The following is a 15,216-nucleotide window of genomic DNA, read 5'->3' as shown; positions in this document are numbered from 1 at the left end:
TTTTCTTCTACCTCTCTTATTTGACTTTTAAAATCCTTCTTGAGCTCTTCCAAGAAGGCTTTTTGGGCTTGAGACCAGTTCGTGTTCCCCTTTGAGGTTTCGTATGTGGGCGTATTAGCAATGTTGTCATCTTCTGAATTTATGCCTTGGTCTTCCCTTTCCCCAAAATAAGAATCTACGGTCATTTTCTGTTTCTGCTTTTTGTTCATGGTGTTTGCCTATTTTCTGATTTTTTTTTCCCCCAAAAAGAACTGTTGAGTTCTCCTGCTGGAGCAAAGGGGGCACTTACCCAAGCCTCTTTTCCTGCTCACTGGGGCCTTGTCCTGGAATGTTTGGCTCCTGGTCGCCTGGGCCTTTCTCAGGGATGTTTTGCTGCTAGTGGGTTTCTGTCAGCCTGGGGCTTTCCCTCTGGAGTTGGGCTTCCCAGAGTCGTGTGGAGGCCCTGGCTGATTTGGCTGCTGGAGAACACCATTGCCTGTGGTTGTTTTCCGAGCTGGTGTCTACCAGTTTCCCTTCCTGTGTTGAGGCTCTAGGGGGTCCTGGTGTTGGTGCTTGCCTGTTCCACCGCCCTGGGTCTCGGGATCTCCCAGTGGTATGCTGAAGTGGGGCTTGCAGTGACGTCCCTAATCCTGTACTCCTTCCCCTGAGTGAGAGGGGCCTTTCCCGTCAATCCCCCAAGCCTCCTGGGCTACAAGACTGCAGCGCCCTGTCTTTCTCCTGGGTGGATGTTTTTTGGGCTTTCAGAGGTCAGTAAGGGAGGGTGGGAGTGACTTCTTCTTACTCCGCCATCTTGGCTCCCGGAAGCGGAACTCCCAGAACCATTTCATTTTAGGCCTGAGTCATCTTTTTCACTAGAATAGTGTGTCTCTGTTTTGAAGGGAGTCTGTAAGATACCTAGATCTGCCAGTGCAAGCTGAGAGGAAGACTTTTTAGATTGTAAATTAAGGAGTAAATAAACTTTTTATCGGGGGGCGGGGGGCAGAGGGCACAGGAGTGGTCTTACTCCACGGCAGTGTGGAGATGTTGCCTTCATGGAGGAACTTGTGCGCCAATTGATGACCTTGGGGGGCTGAGGATGAGCTTGGAGGGTGAGGGCCGGACCAAACAGCGGGCGTTTGGCCAAGCCTTAAGGGGCCAAGAATGTTCCTGTGGTATGTGGGCCCATGGGAGTATCAGCCTCTTCAGAGAAGTGAGCTAAAACAGGAGCGGAAAAGGTGAAGATGGCCCATTGCAGATGAGTGTGAAGACAGGTTCTGCTGTTCCTTTTGACCAGAACATGCTCTGCGGCTCCTTGTGGGGCAGGGCTGGCACTTTCCTTGGCTCTTGAGAAAGCTGGGTTGGCTTAGCCGAGCTGCTGCTGCTCGCCACAGTTGCCCCTGATCTAGAGTCTCCAAGTTTTGGGTGGACAGGAGACAAAATGCTTGGTTCAGACTGCTCCGTAATTCTTTCCCTCTTGCTTCAGTTTTATTTCTGTTCTTAGCTTTTATACTGTGTTTCATGTTCCACCAGCTCCTTAGACTGACTTTAGAGATGGATTTCAGGGGTTAATTGTGAGGCACACGCACAATGGTCACATCCTACATAAACAGTGACCGAATTTTAGAGTTGGAAGAAACCTCCTCAATCATCTGGATCAACCAGTCCCTGAGCAAGAATTTCTGTAGGCTCCACAGTAAACGTCTCCTCCCTCTGTCCCCCCTCCTCCACCCCCTTCCCCTATCTCTGCTTGTGGTCCTCTTTCTAAATGTTAGTATGGTTTTCTTTGACACCCTCATTTTGACTGGGCATCTAATCCTCTGCGGGGGGAGGGGAAAGGGAGGGACATCCTGGGGAGACTGTAAATCTAAAATAACTATATAGATGTGTTGGCAGTACCTGTTACACTACACAAAACCTACCATGATTTACCAATGTTGAAGTGGGAAGTTTGTACTGCTCTGATCACAGACCTCATAGGTCACATACTGTCCAGCATGATTAGCCTAAGGCAAGGACCACTTCAGCCCCAGGCATTTGCCTTCTCTGAAATCTGATTGAATCTGCCTTCTTTCAGACTATTCAAGAAATATGAGAGCCTGCCTGGAGGAATAGTGCCACTTATTTTATTCTGTTTTTGAAAAAACATTCCCTCTTGTCCCCAAACACAGACAGAGCCACGGTGACAACAAGGGTAGAATTGCTCTGCCGACATCGTTGCAGTCTTTAGGCCCATCATCCAGATGTTCCTCAGCTCTTTGTCTCAGTGCTGGCCTCTTCTTCCTGGAGGGGACTCAAGTATTCTAATAACCAGCGACTTGTTGCTTCCCTCCCTGCTTTTGTTATTCTCAACTCTCTTTTGATGAGGAATGACCTGTTAAGTGGAAGGAACAGGAGGGAAGGAGGAGACCTAAGACCATTTTGGGGGGATTATTTAAAAAAAATGAAGTGTGTGCATTTTTAGAACTATATACTATGGATATTTTCTCTCAGGGTCCTCCATCTAGTAATAACAGCAGCAGCTAGCGTTCAGAAAATACGTTACTAATGTTTCTTTTGATCCTCACAGTAACCCTGGGAGGTAGAGGTTATTATTGTCTTTTTTTTTTTTTACAGATAAGGAAACTGACGTAGGCAGAAATCGCTTGATGTCACACAGCTAGTGAGTTTCTGAGGCCAGATTTATACCAGGTTTTGCTGCCCCAGACCCAGTATTTGAGTGCCCATTGTGTGTGGGGCTGTGTGCTAGGTACAGAGATGAGCTTTGTCTGCCCAGAGTTTCCTGGAGCCCTCAAGGCTTCACTGCCCCTCCCTTGAGAATGACCTTTCTTTGAGCTTTCCATAGCACTTTGTTAGCATCTCTCTTATAATGCATTATTTCGACTGTGTCATGTCTCCCTGCAAAATTGTAAGCATCACAAAGCCGTGCATAGAACTTGAGCTAAAATTTGTGTCCCACCTACTTCACTTAATAAAGGTTTATGGAATTGATTGTGTGTCTCAGGATGGTTTTCTGTGTAAGCCCTGTGTCTCACAGAAAATGGAAATGACAGGTCTGTTCTTCCCTGATTGATAAAGTAGCCAAGTAGAATGATGCTAGAAGACATCAAATAAAGACATTAGAGAGAGAAATCAGAAAGTGATTTTTTAAATTTAAAGATTGAACCTTTCTGTGATAGTCAAGTCCTACACAATAACTCCTTGTGCACATAAAAGTCTTACAGGAGCCAGGTGGTCTGTAGTCAGTGATGTGCTGGTAAAGGTTTGACAGCCTTGACAACCTGGGGAAAAAAGTATACGCACCACACACTTTTAAGTTTAATCTGCAAGGGATGGGATTTGAACCCAAGCCCCCTAACTACAAAGGCAGTTCTCTTTTCACTGAACTAGATTGCTTCCATAAATGCTTACTCTGTGAAGTCCACTGTACTGAGTACCAGGGGTGTGGTAGTTCGTGGATTCAGTGATTGAATAAAGTTTAGCATGGCAATAAAAAAGAAAGTTCAATCTGCATTATTAACATAGTCTTCATCACTTTCTTTTATAGATGTTTTATATGTATATATTTAGTATTTTATTCCCAATTACATGTAAAAACAATTTTTAACATTTGTTTTTAAAAATTGAGTTCCAAATTCTTTCCTCCCCTCTCTCACCTCTCCTATCATTGACAAGGCAAGCAATTTTATATAAGTTATACATTTGCAGTCATGCAATACATATTTCTGTCTTATGTCGTAAAAGAGAAAACAGATTAAAAAACTAAAACAAGAAAAATAAAGTTTTTGGTTTTTTTTTAAAATATGCTTTGATCTGCATTCAGACCCCATCCATTCCTTCTCTGGAGATGGATAGCATTTTTCATCATAAGTCCTACAGAATTGTCTTGGATCAAAAACAAAGGGTGTGGGGGGGAGATTGTCTTGGATCTTTGTATTACTGCGTGTAGCTGAGTTGTTCACAGCTGGTCATCATACAGTATTACTGTTACCATGTGCAATGTTTTCTTGGTTCAGCTCACTTCACTTTGTATCAGTTAGTGTAAGTCTTTTCAGGTTTTTGTGAAAGCATCCTGCTCATCATTTCTTATAGCACAATCATATGCCACAATTTGTTTAGCCATTACCCAATTGTTGGGCATTCCTTCAATTTCCAGTTCTTTGGCACCACAAAAAGAGCTGCTGTAATTTATATATTTACATATAGGTCCTTTTCCTTTTTATTTTTTATTTCTGCACAGACCTAGTGGTGATATTACTGGGTCAAAGGGTATATGCATGGTTTTATAGCCCTTTGGGCATAGTTCCAAATTGCTTTCCAGATCAGTTCACAACTCCATCAACGAAGCATTAATGTCTCAGTTTTCCCACATCCCCTCCAAAGTTTGTCGTTTTCCTTTTCTGTTATATTAGTCAATTTGACAAGTGTGAGGTGGTACTCAGAGTTGTTTTAATTTGCAGTTCTCTGATCAACAGTGATTTAGAGCATTTTTTTTCACATGACTTAGATAGCTTTGATTACTTCATCTTAAAAGGGCCTGTTCATATGCTTTGACTGTTTATCAATTAGAGAATAGCTTTTATTTTTATAAATTTGACCATCCTGGCCTGTATTCTGGTCTGTGAGGGATCATAAACACTCTTTTCTGCCCTGGAACTGTGACCAAGGTTTCTGTTTCCCTGTGGCTGCAAGCTCTAGTGTGCTAACACCTTGCCTTGAGACTGCAACCCGGGACTGTGATATGGATCTGTGTATACAGGCAATGCAACAGAGTCCTGTACCAAGTGCCGGCTGAGGGACCTCTGAAATCTTTCTGAGCAGTTTTCCAGTCCACTTAACACTCTGTGGGCTTAGAGCTCTGGAAGCCACTGCTGTTGCTGCTACTGATTCAGTTGCCCCCAAGTCCTGCTGGGGCCCAGCCTGTGGTGGTCTGAGTTCCACTTTGTGTGACACACCTTTCCTGCCGACCTTCCAGGTCGTCTTGGACTGGAAAATTGTTTCACCCAGTCCTTTTGTAGGTTCTGCCACTCCAGAATTCTTTTTAAGGTGTTATTTGAAGTTGTTTGGAGGGGAATTTGGGAGAGCTCATGCAAGTCCCTGCCTTTCTCTACCCCCTTGGCTCTGCCCCTGCAACATCTTCTTTCTGCATCCATCACATTCTTAAATCTAGATAGTCAAGAAAACAATAAATTTAGCCCTGATTTGTAGTGTTTACCCATCTCTGAGACGTGACTACACTGTTGGCAGTAACAGTGGGAGCCAGAGTTACAAACGGCTTCAGCACTGCCTGTATGTTCTGTACTTGGGACAGGTGGTTTGCATAGGGGTTAAATAATTTCTGGAATGTTTGAACCTGCCTACCCACCTCTTTATATTGGAGAGAGTGGGGAATCTTCTCTCACAGCCTCCTTTCCAGATGAAGACCCTGGAGTCTAGAGAGGTGAAGGGACTTCCCCACACAGTCACACAGAAAGAGATCCCCAAATGAAAACTCACAGGTCAAGGAGAAAATACTGCAAGCAGCCAGAAAGAAACATTTCAGATATCGTGGAGCCACAGTCAGGATAAAACACCTCTGTGTTAGGCACTGAGATGTTAAAACAAATAAAGCCATCACTGCTCTCAAATTTGCATTCTAATTCTAATAGAGAAGTTGTTTATCTCCATAAATCTGGCACAGCCCATCAACAGTCCCAGCTGTCTGGTACATTTGAGCTACATTTTTCTGGGAAGAGGGGGCTGAGGGGGAGAATAGAGATTCTCCAATAGGGCCAGGCCTTTCTGCTACTAATCTTTTGCTCTGGGTGCCAGAGGATGCTTCTCTCAGGAGGATAGGGTCGTGAAGGATACCTTCACGAGTGATGAAGAGTTGGGGGGCTACTTCTGGGCATCTATAGAGGTAGGAGGAAAAAGTCAGTGTTTTCAAGTATATCTGCATGCTGGGCCCTGTGGTGCCGTCAGGGCCTTGCCATCTGTCGGCAGGTTCTCGGAAACACACTTCTCTCACGAGTAGAGGTAGAAATTGTCAGACGGTGGTTGGCCTTACCTCTGGTCGTGTCTTCCTCTGGTATATCTGACTTGTGTTGTCTCGAGAGGAGGTGGTCATTTTCACGTAGGGTCTTCAATAGAAACTGAATTTTCAGGTGTAGTTAATGTTCCTCAGTAGCTTGTTTGAAGACAAATGCTGGATGGCAAGTTTTTCCTGGCCATGCCCAAGCAGGCCAAACAGCTGAGAATTTGCTTTCCCAAGTCATTCTGTGGGTGTTCTGGGATCCCATGGGTGCCGTGTAGCGGATAGTGCCCGAGGAGGAGCTTGTGCTCATGTTTCCTCTTGCCCTTCTCTTCCTCGTGCATCAACCACAAGAAGAAAGGCCTGTTTTCAGAGGTGACACTTGGGGCCTAGAGCTCAGGTGAGCTTTCTTTTGCCTCATGTCTCCTTGGTTTGTAAGCGTAACTGAGGGAGATATCAGTGGGCTAAGAAAGCCAGGCTCACAGACCGCAGTGTCTGGAGGGACCCGTCCGCTTGGCCCCGAGGCAGGTGCTGTTGTAGCTTTTGGCAGTCTTCTGACTGACTACATCATTTTCAGGGAAGCACTGAGTTCCTATTTTTCCTTTTCAGTGGGAAATTGGTGTCTCCAAAGTGGAAGAACTTCAAAGGGCTAAAGCTGCAATGGAGAGACAAGATCCGGCTCAATAACGCCATCTGGCGGGCATGGTACATGCAGTGTAAGTGACCCCCAAAGCGAGAGGCCCCAGGGCTTCGTAGCAGAGGAGACCAGGACGGTCCTGGCAGGCGTCGGGTCCCTCCTGGGAATCCTCCATCCAGAATGTCACTCTGTGGAAAAGAGCCATGAGGGCATTGCTTTGGGAGAGTGCTACCCTTCCCCTAGGTAGAAGAGACAAGAAAACCAGAGGTAAGACCAAGGCAGGAGGGAGAGCCTGAGGAGGTAAGGACAAGCGCCGTCTGCCCAGCTAGTTCGGATCCCTGCCGTTCTGGAGGCTAGGGCAGAGCAGTGCACTTGTGCCGCACTAGTGGCTCCTGGAATGAGCCGGGCTCCCTCCTCTCTCCAGGTACTGTTGTAGGCACTTTTCCTCTGATCTCTACTTTTCATATCTCTTCCAGTTTAACAGGGAAGATAGCTAAGGAGGGGCCCCAAGCATAAGGGAGAGAGCATGGGGCATGCGGAAATCGTTGGGAGAGTTGCAGTTTCTTGCCTTCTTCCCCCTAGACTTAGAGAAACGGAAGAATCCCGTGTGCCACTTTGTGACTCCCTTGGATGGCTCTGTGGAAGTGGACGAGCATCGCCGGCCGGAGGTGCTTTGGGGAAACTGCCTTGTGGGGAATATGGGGGAGCATCGGAGCACTGTTCAGCCCTGGGTACAGGGGGGCCTCGGTACTGATGCTTGAGTTTCTTTAGCACCGACCCGATTTTAAGAAGTATTTACGTGTTTAAGAAGGAGTGTTCACTTGTCCTGTAAGCATTTTGCTAAATCTCCTATGTACTCCCTGCAGTGCCTTTAAAGCTCTTTCTTTCCTTCTGGGCCCCTCCGGTTTTGGTAGGACCTGAAATAGAAGCAAGCTACAATCTTCACCTTTCACCTCTAAGGGCTTTTGTGGCCTGAGAGATAAGGAAGTACCTTGTGAATGATGTTGTGAGTGTGAAGCATCACAGCCAAGGGCTAGGTGCTCCCCCTCCCTCTCCTGGCCTTTTTTGTCTGCTCTCAACACTGATACAGTCTCTGCCTCTGACATCTCCTTTGCCTTGCCCACATTCCAGGCCATCACCACAGAAGGGAAGTACTGGAAACGGCGGATTGAGATTGTGATCAGGGAATATCACAAGTGGAGAACATACTTCAAGAAAAGGGTATTTGTCCTTGGCACCAGAGAGAGCATAGCGGAGGCTGTCTCCCAGGGGTGGGGGCGGATGGCATCCAAGGCCGCACCTGAGCACTGTATTCCAGCTGCTAGTCTGTGGGCTGGCAGGGTGCTGTGACAGATGTTTACAGGCTCCCAATGTGTCTGTCAAAATCTTTAAACTTACAAATAGATTCTTGCTCATTCCACTTTGTCCCATCTTCTTCTGGTTTCTGTTGCTCCTTGAGCCAGCCATCAAAGAACAGGTCACCAACACGTTGAATCATTTTCCAGAGTAGTTTGATTTGGAAAACACTGCCCTGGCTAAGCAGAGCCAAGTATGTGGTGCTAAGAGTTTATTTACACTGGAACAAGGCAACTGGGCCCCATACTTTTGTTCCTCAACCTCCTTGCCTCTGGTGTGGCGGTAAGACTCCCAGCTCCCCTTTCTCCCAGAGAAAATATATATTTGGATAGTGACAGAACATCCTACAGACAGAGAAACCATCTCAGCGCCAGTGGCATAAAACACATCCTGCTCCCACATCAAGTCTTTGGTAACTTGGGTGTCCTTTTCTCCACAGCTACAGAAGCACAAGGACGAGGACCTTTCCAGCCTGGTCCGGGTGAGTGAACGTTTGGGAAGCAGGGTTGCTGTCCAAGCTAATCGCTCTTTTTTTTTTTTTTTGGCAGTTGAGGTTAAGTGACTTGCCCAGGGTCACACAGCTAGTAAGTGTCAAGTGTTTGATCTGAGGCCGGATTTGAACTCAGGTCCTCGTGACTCCGCGGCCAGTGCTCTATCCACTGCGCCACCTGGCCGCCCCCAAGCCAGTCATTCTTTAAGCCACCTTTGACCAAAATCATCTGGGCTTGGACTGGCCTGGCCTCTGAGAGAAGAGTGAATTAGGTGGCTTAGCAGGGGGCACCAAAGCCTGAGGTATTTTTGTGACTGAGACAAACTCCTACTTATTAATAGGAAGAATTGGGAGGAAACTGGTTTACAAATTAGACAGCACCATATAAATATAAATTGCTGTTATTTTCATCATCATCATTGCTAGGCTAGTGCTCTCTTAAAAACAGGACCTAGGGACTCAAAATTTGCCTGGGGGCTGCTAGGTGGTGCCTGGAGGCAGGAATGCCTGAGTTCTAATTCAGCCTTATACACTTACTAGTTTTGTGACCCTGGGCATATAATTTAATCTGTCTTCCTCAGTTTCCAAAACTGTAAAATGGAGATAGCAATACCTGTCTCCCAGGGTTGTGACAAGGATCAAATGAGATAATATTTGTTAAGTGCTTAGCATACAGTGCCTGGCACACAACAGGTACTTAATAAATATTTATTGACTGACTTTCTTCTAATTTAAAACAACAGGGTCTTTATCAGCAACTCTTGTCTAACACTCCTCAGGTGACTAGAGGAGACTTCTTGATGCCCTGTAGTTAAGAATTCAAGGTTATATTTCCTTTCTTTTTTTTTAACCTTTTGTTTTCTTTCTGCTTCCTATGGGGGTAGGATGATGACCTGCTTTTCTGGCATAAGGGTGGGGATGGGTGGGACACCCCAGTCCCCATGGAAGAGGATCCACTCTTGGACACAGACATGCTCATGTCAGAATTCAGCGACACCCTCTTTTCCACTCTTTCATCGCATCAGCCAATGGCCTGGCCCAACCCAAGGGAAATAGGTAACTTCGGTCTCTTTGTTTCCCCGGTGGTTGAGGACTTCACTGGTTTCCCCTCAATCCCAGTCGCTTTTTATGCCAGGTTTAGTTAATGAACTTTACCTCACTCCCCCAGGGTCTCTCTAGTGGAATATGGAGACTGGGCAGTGTTTGTTTGGTACCACCACAAGAGACTGAATACTGAGCTAGATGGGCAATTGGCCTGATCCCCTGTGGCATCTCTGTGGTTCAGTTCAGTTCAAGCTTTCAGTGAGTTCTGGCTATGGGCCAGGCACTGTGAAGTGCTGAGGATACTCAGACAAAGATGGAGTAGTCCCTGCCCCCAGGGAGCTCCCATTCTACCCGAATGCTATCTTATGCATAGGTGTCAGTGATGATACTATTTTATTTGTTCAGGAGAATCTAAAGCAAATCCTAGTATAGTCTTTGGGCCTCATGACATTGGTATCCTGCCTTCTTTCCGCTAACCTTTTTGGTTAGACACAGGGTGAGAATCAGAATTTAGGGGATCTCAGCTGTACTGGGCTGAATCTAGCAGGTGTGTCTGAACTAAGTTTAGTATTGATACGGTGAGCCCCTGGGAGCAGGGTCCCCTCAGGCTGCCTGAGGGAGGCCTAGCCAGTCCAGATTGGAAGCAGAGCAGACCCCTCAGAGTAGGGGGGTAGCCCTGCACTTTTAGCCTAAGTGAGATAGGGAGACCCAGACTTTTCAAAACAACAACAATGCAGAGAATAGCTCGTGCTCTAGTGAGGATGAGCAGACTGCTGAAGAAAGCCGTGCAGATGTGCTGTCTTTCTGAGGAAGGCTCCGGAGGTGTGTCCTAGCCTCCCGGGTGGTTCCTCCGGCCTTCTCTACCCTGGTGTACCATCGGCTGAGTAGCCCGATTTAGCTCCTTTCTCCTTTCTTGTAGCACATTTGGGAAATGCAGACATGATCCAGCCAGGGCTAATCCCTCTACAACCAAACTTTGACTTCATGGACACATTTGAACCTTTCCAGGGTAAGCACATGGTGCAGAGAAGGGGGCCTGGCCCCCTTCAAGTCACGGTCACACCTCTCTTTGTAATTCCCAGAGGAGTCAAACAAATGTTTAAGTCCAGAGTTCTGTAAAAACTGAGGTGACTTGGAGCTGTTCATGAGCCACAGGAGCTACCTTTTCCCGGGTCAGTCCTTTTTCAGTGGTACTGATGGGGAAAAGATGTGCGTCTGGTCTCTGCTGGGCCCTGTCTGCTGTCCTTCCTTCCCTGAGCCCCAGCCTTGGCTCTGGCTGCGGACAGTTCTCCGTCTGTGCAGCAGAGGGCACTGGTGACAGGCCTAGCCCAGCTGGGATGTCTCACAATAAGCCCTTGATCCTTGGACCTGAAGAGCAGTTGAACATGGGGCACTGGTGACAGGCCTAGCCCAGCTGGGATGTCTCACAATAAGCCCTTGATCCTTGGACCTGAAGAGCAGTTGAACATGGGGCTGTGGGGGTTGTTCTGAGTGAGCCCTAGCAGGCTGTCAGGGACTGGTTCCGTACTAAGAAAGCTGGCCCAGCAAGGATGAGCAGCTTCTACTCCCTGTCCCCACTCTGGATGGGGGGAGGCTAGCATTTCTAACCCCATAGGCACCTGTTCGTCTGTTCAGAGGCTGTCTGGGGCTTTGGGACTTGAGGGCCCTGACCTTGTCTTTCAGACCTGTTCTCGTCCAGCCGCTCCATCTTTGGCCCTACGCTTGCTGGACCTGCTGTTTCAGCTGCAGCAGACCCCAGCAGTCCACCAGCACAGGTAGGGGTGTCCGGTCCATTTCCAGATATTTGTCTGCAGGCTTGTGCCAGGGGCATACCCGTTAGGACTGTGATTTATGAGTGAAGGACTTTGAGATGTTGCAAGGAGTTATTGTCAGCCTTCCTTAAGTACGTGAGGTGGGAAGTGGAGACGATCTGGTTCCAGGTTTGGGAATACTTGTGCATTCCCCTGAGCTAGGATGTCTGGAATGGCTACAAGATGTGGATTCTGTTTATTTCTTTCCCTTGTTTTTGACCATGTAGAAATTCCACTGTAGCCTTGGGCAAAGCTTCTCTGGGGAGGGTGGGGTTGTGAAATCTTTATTGCTTATTCCCAACCTTTGGGAATGTGGGACATCTGTAGAGCCAGATATGTGCTAGTATCCCAGAAGACCCTGAATGCCCCTGTAAACCTTAATTCTCCTGTCTTATAAAAGAAGAGGAGGATTTGTGGGAAACTCAGAGTGTTAAGATCCTCCATAAATGTGGAAGTGTTTTTTGTTGCTGATTTCCTTTTCTCCCCAGGCTCCATTTTGGAGTCCGGCCTCTGTTGGGATCATCTGGGGAAGTTAAGACAGGCATTACTCCCCTAGACTTGCAGTAATGTGTTTGGGTGTCTTTGCCTTTGTTCTGTCTCACAGGAGTTGAATCCTTTGGGGTCTCAGTCCAGGTTTTTGGAGCTTACATTATGTCAGAAGCTGAGGAAGAAGAGCTCTTTAACTCTGGTGTTGTCTCTTTTTTTTCCTCAGGGGCCCGTCCTATCAGGGGGTACTCTGCCCACTGTGAGCCTCCCTGACAGCCTCATTGTCCCACCAGGGCCAGCCTCCCTAGGCCCCGCGGAAAGGCGGAGCTGTGAGCGTGGGCCCCGACTTGGGGGCCCTTTCCTTCAGCCCACAGACTTTGGTAGCCCAGAGCCACCCCTGAGTGGTCCACAGACTTTCCTCCCAGTCTTTCCAGGTTCCCTGCTCTCTCCCGGCCCAGCACCAACACCGTCTTCACCTCCAATGCCGTTAGTGCCCCCTCCAGGGGCTACTCTGAATGCCCAGGCTCCGCCTACTTTTCTGCAGTCACCGAAATTGGGCAAGTCATCCTCAGTCATCACCCACACAGCCTCGGCTACGCTCACCCCTGATGCCTCTGCAGCTGCTTTCAGCCAGAGCCAGGGCCTCATGCTAACTGCACAGCAGCCAGCCCCACCAGGACCGCCCTGTGGCCTGACAGTGCCTCCAGCCATTGGGCCAACCCAGTCTCGCCTGACTTTTGTCCACCCTAAATCTGTGCCCTTGGCTAGTGGGCGAGCCAAGCCACCCCCTAAAATAGTGCCTGCTCCAAAACCTGAGCCCGTGTCCTTGCTGTTAAAGAATGCTTATATCACCCCAGGTGAGTGAGGTGGATAAATGAATGTAGGACCTTCTTGACCCCCAACAAATGAAGCTCCAGTTCTTGGGGTTTGTGGGGTCCTTGTGGGAGCACAGGGTGAAGGTAGAAGCTATTCTAGGGGTCCTGGGAGCTGTTTTCCTGAGCCTCCTCTTGGGGAGGGATCCCTTGGATGTGGGAGATTGGCAGGACTTGGTTGTTTTATGCCTTTGGTATGGGCAATGACTGAAGTGACATGGTGGCTCTTTGTAGTGAGGTTGCCCTGACCTTGCCATGCTAGTCCTTGCTGTTCCTGCTGGGCTCTGAGGGCCTTCAGCCTAATCTCCTCCTTGTTCTTCAGCTGCCTTTTCAGGACAACCCCAAGCAGTGATTGTGACCCCTGGCCCTCTGAAGAGAGAAGGGGTATTGACCTCTACTATGTCCCAGCCCAATGTGGTCATCACCAGGGTGAGGAAAGCAGGCTCTCTTTGTTGTGGGAGAAGAGGGCAGTGGGCAGTGGATGCTAGGGGATCCCCTTCTCTTTTGGTCTCCTGGTTACTCTAAAGTGTCCTTTTTCCAAGGACACCTCCCATCCCATCCCACTCCAGGGTCACTCGGTCCCTTGCCATTAGGATTAACCAGTCTTCCCCTCTCTGGCACGCAGCTGTCATCAGGCAGCAGACTGTTCTGAAGACTGACTCCTTAGATAAGTAATGTCCATCTCGCTGTTGTCGCAGGCTCCTGGCGTCACTGAGTTCCATAGTGGCATCCTGGTTGCTGCAGACCTTGGCCATGCTGCTAGTAGCCAGGCATCCCCAGCCTCCCGGCTCTTCTCCCCAAGTGCTGTGCAAGACTCTTTAGTGAAGGGCGAGCAGATCTCACTTCACGGAAGTGGTTCCCAGATTGCCTCTCCATCTTCCAGTGAGTGTTTAATTTGGGGGGAAGCAGACCCCTTAAGTTAGGGGTAAAGATTAATAAAATAAAATAAAAAACCAAGCATTTATTTCTGGCTTGACAGTGTCCAACATTTATTTCTCCATAAATTTAGATATGATACAGTTATTGCTCTCATAGAGTTTAGTCATAATACGTAATACCTTCAAGAGGCATAAAAGTACTTTGTGAAGTCCGAGGGGTTGGGGTAGAGGAAGTGGTAGATTGCCAAGAGGTAAGAAAAGTCATACCTCTGGTATTGTGCTTCACCATCCTTCTTTGCAGAGGTGGAGGGGGCATTTGAATGACACTTTAGTGAAGTAGGACATTTCCAGGCATAGGGGATAAGGATCAGAAAAGGCACAGAGGTGGAAAAGTACAGAGTTGGCTAAGGCACAGACCACCTGGCACATTTTACATACCTTGGTACAGCAGAAAGCCTCTGTGACCTTGGGCAGATCACTTAACTTCCCTGATTGTGAAGTAGGGAGAGTGGACTAGATATTCTGAGGTCCTGACCAGCTCTGGGTCTTTGATCTTAAGGCAGTAAAATAAAGCTGGAAAGGTGGGTCTAGATTGTGCAGGGCTTTCAATGCCTGGCGAGTTAGTGAGTAGGAAAGGAGCCAGTGGACTTTTCTGAGCAGAGGCCTAACGGTCAGATCTACGAATAAGAATGATTAGTGGCCCCCTTCCTGCCTTTCCAGTCTTCTTATCCCTTATCCCCCACCACATAGTCTTCGGTCCAGTGTCACTGCCCTGCTTAGTGTTCCAAGAATGAGGCACTTCATATGTCTGGTTGTTCTCTGGAATGGCTGGAATGCGGCCTTCGCTCACTTCCGTCAAAGGTCAGCTAAATCCCACCTTCTCTAGGAAGCCTTTTCCTGCCCCTCTAAACTCTAGTGCCTTCCCTCTGTTAATTATTTCCTGTTTTTCCTGGGTATAGCTTGTCTCCCCCATGAGATTGTAAGCTCCTTGAGGTCAGGGACTGTCTTTTGCCTCTTTTTGTATCCCCAGTGCTTAGCACAGTGTGACACATAGTAGGCACTTAATAGATGATGATTGATTGACTGACCTGCTAGAGAGGCTGTTGTCCAGCCTGAACATTAATTCCCTCTACAGTGTGTCTGACATGGTCCTGTAACTTTGGCTTCATGATCTCTGTAGCTACCTCCTGAAGAAATCTGATCCATTTTTGGACACCTTGAATTGTCAGGAAGCGGTTCCTTACACCACACCTAAAAATGCCTCTTTGCAATTCCCAACTCTGTGTATCTAGGTGTGCCTTCTGGGGCCTAGCAAAATGAGTCTTCGCTATGGAACAGTTTCTCTTCAAACCCTTCAGAAGATAGCTATCTTGTTCCTTCACGTCTTTTTTTTCCAAGTTACGCATTTCCAGTTCTTGCCACAGATCCTTAGGTAGCATGATCTTTTGAACTTTCACTGTCTTGTTAGCCTTCTTCTAAAAAGGACCCTTTTTGTGTCATGTACCCCTCTTGAAGTCTCGGGAAGCCTGTATTCCCCTGCTCAGAATAATGTTCTGTTAGACAAAACATTGATGTTTACCAAATTAAGCAAAAGTTAGAGTAGCTGGCTCTCTCCTTTGCTGCAACAGAAGGTGAAGTCTTTCCTGAAGGAAGCCC

The 15,216-nt window shown here is 47.7% G+C and overlaps 1 protein-coding gene across 1 annotated transcript in view; it reads left to right on the top strand.

The window, feature by feature from the left end:
- MLXIP (MLX interacting protein) overlaps window positions 1–15,216 on the top strand; it is a 70,369-nt gene that overhangs the window by 33,255 nt on the left and 21,898 nt on the right. Inside the window, exons 2-11 of the mRNA XM_020970145.2 lie at window positions 6,596–6,702; window positions 7,206–7,291; window positions 7,755–7,844; window positions 8,419–8,460; window positions 9,354–9,525; window positions 10,433–10,522; window positions 11,197–11,288; window positions 12,037–12,667; window positions 13,005–13,111; window positions 13,381–13,564. Of these exons, the coding sequence (XP_020825804.1) occupies window positions 6,596–6,702; window positions 7,206–7,291; window positions 7,755–7,844; window positions 8,419–8,460; window positions 9,354–9,525; window positions 10,433–10,522; window positions 11,197–11,288; window positions 12,037–12,667; window positions 13,005–13,111; window positions 13,381–13,564 (1,601 nt within the window). The remainder of the gene's footprint in view (window positions 1–6,595; window positions 6,703–7,205; window positions 7,292–7,754; window positions 7,845–8,418; window positions 8,461–9,353; window positions 9,526–10,432; window positions 10,523–11,196; window positions 11,289–12,036; window positions 12,668–13,004; window positions 13,112–13,380; window positions 13,565–15,216) is intronic.

Source organism: Phascolarctos cinereus, unplaced genomic scaffold, assembly GCF_003287225.1.
Source record: "Phascolarctos cinereus isolate Bilbo 61053 unplaced genomic scaffold, phaCin_HiC Scaffold_4;HRSCAF=312, whole genome shotgun sequence".
Taxonomy (NCBI): Eukaryota; Metazoa; Chordata; class Mammalia; order Diprotodontia; family Phascolarctidae; genus Phascolarctos; species Phascolarctos cinereus.
Note: the sequence above shows the minus strand (reverse complement) of the source record. Positions and strands in the feature narration are given on the sequence as shown.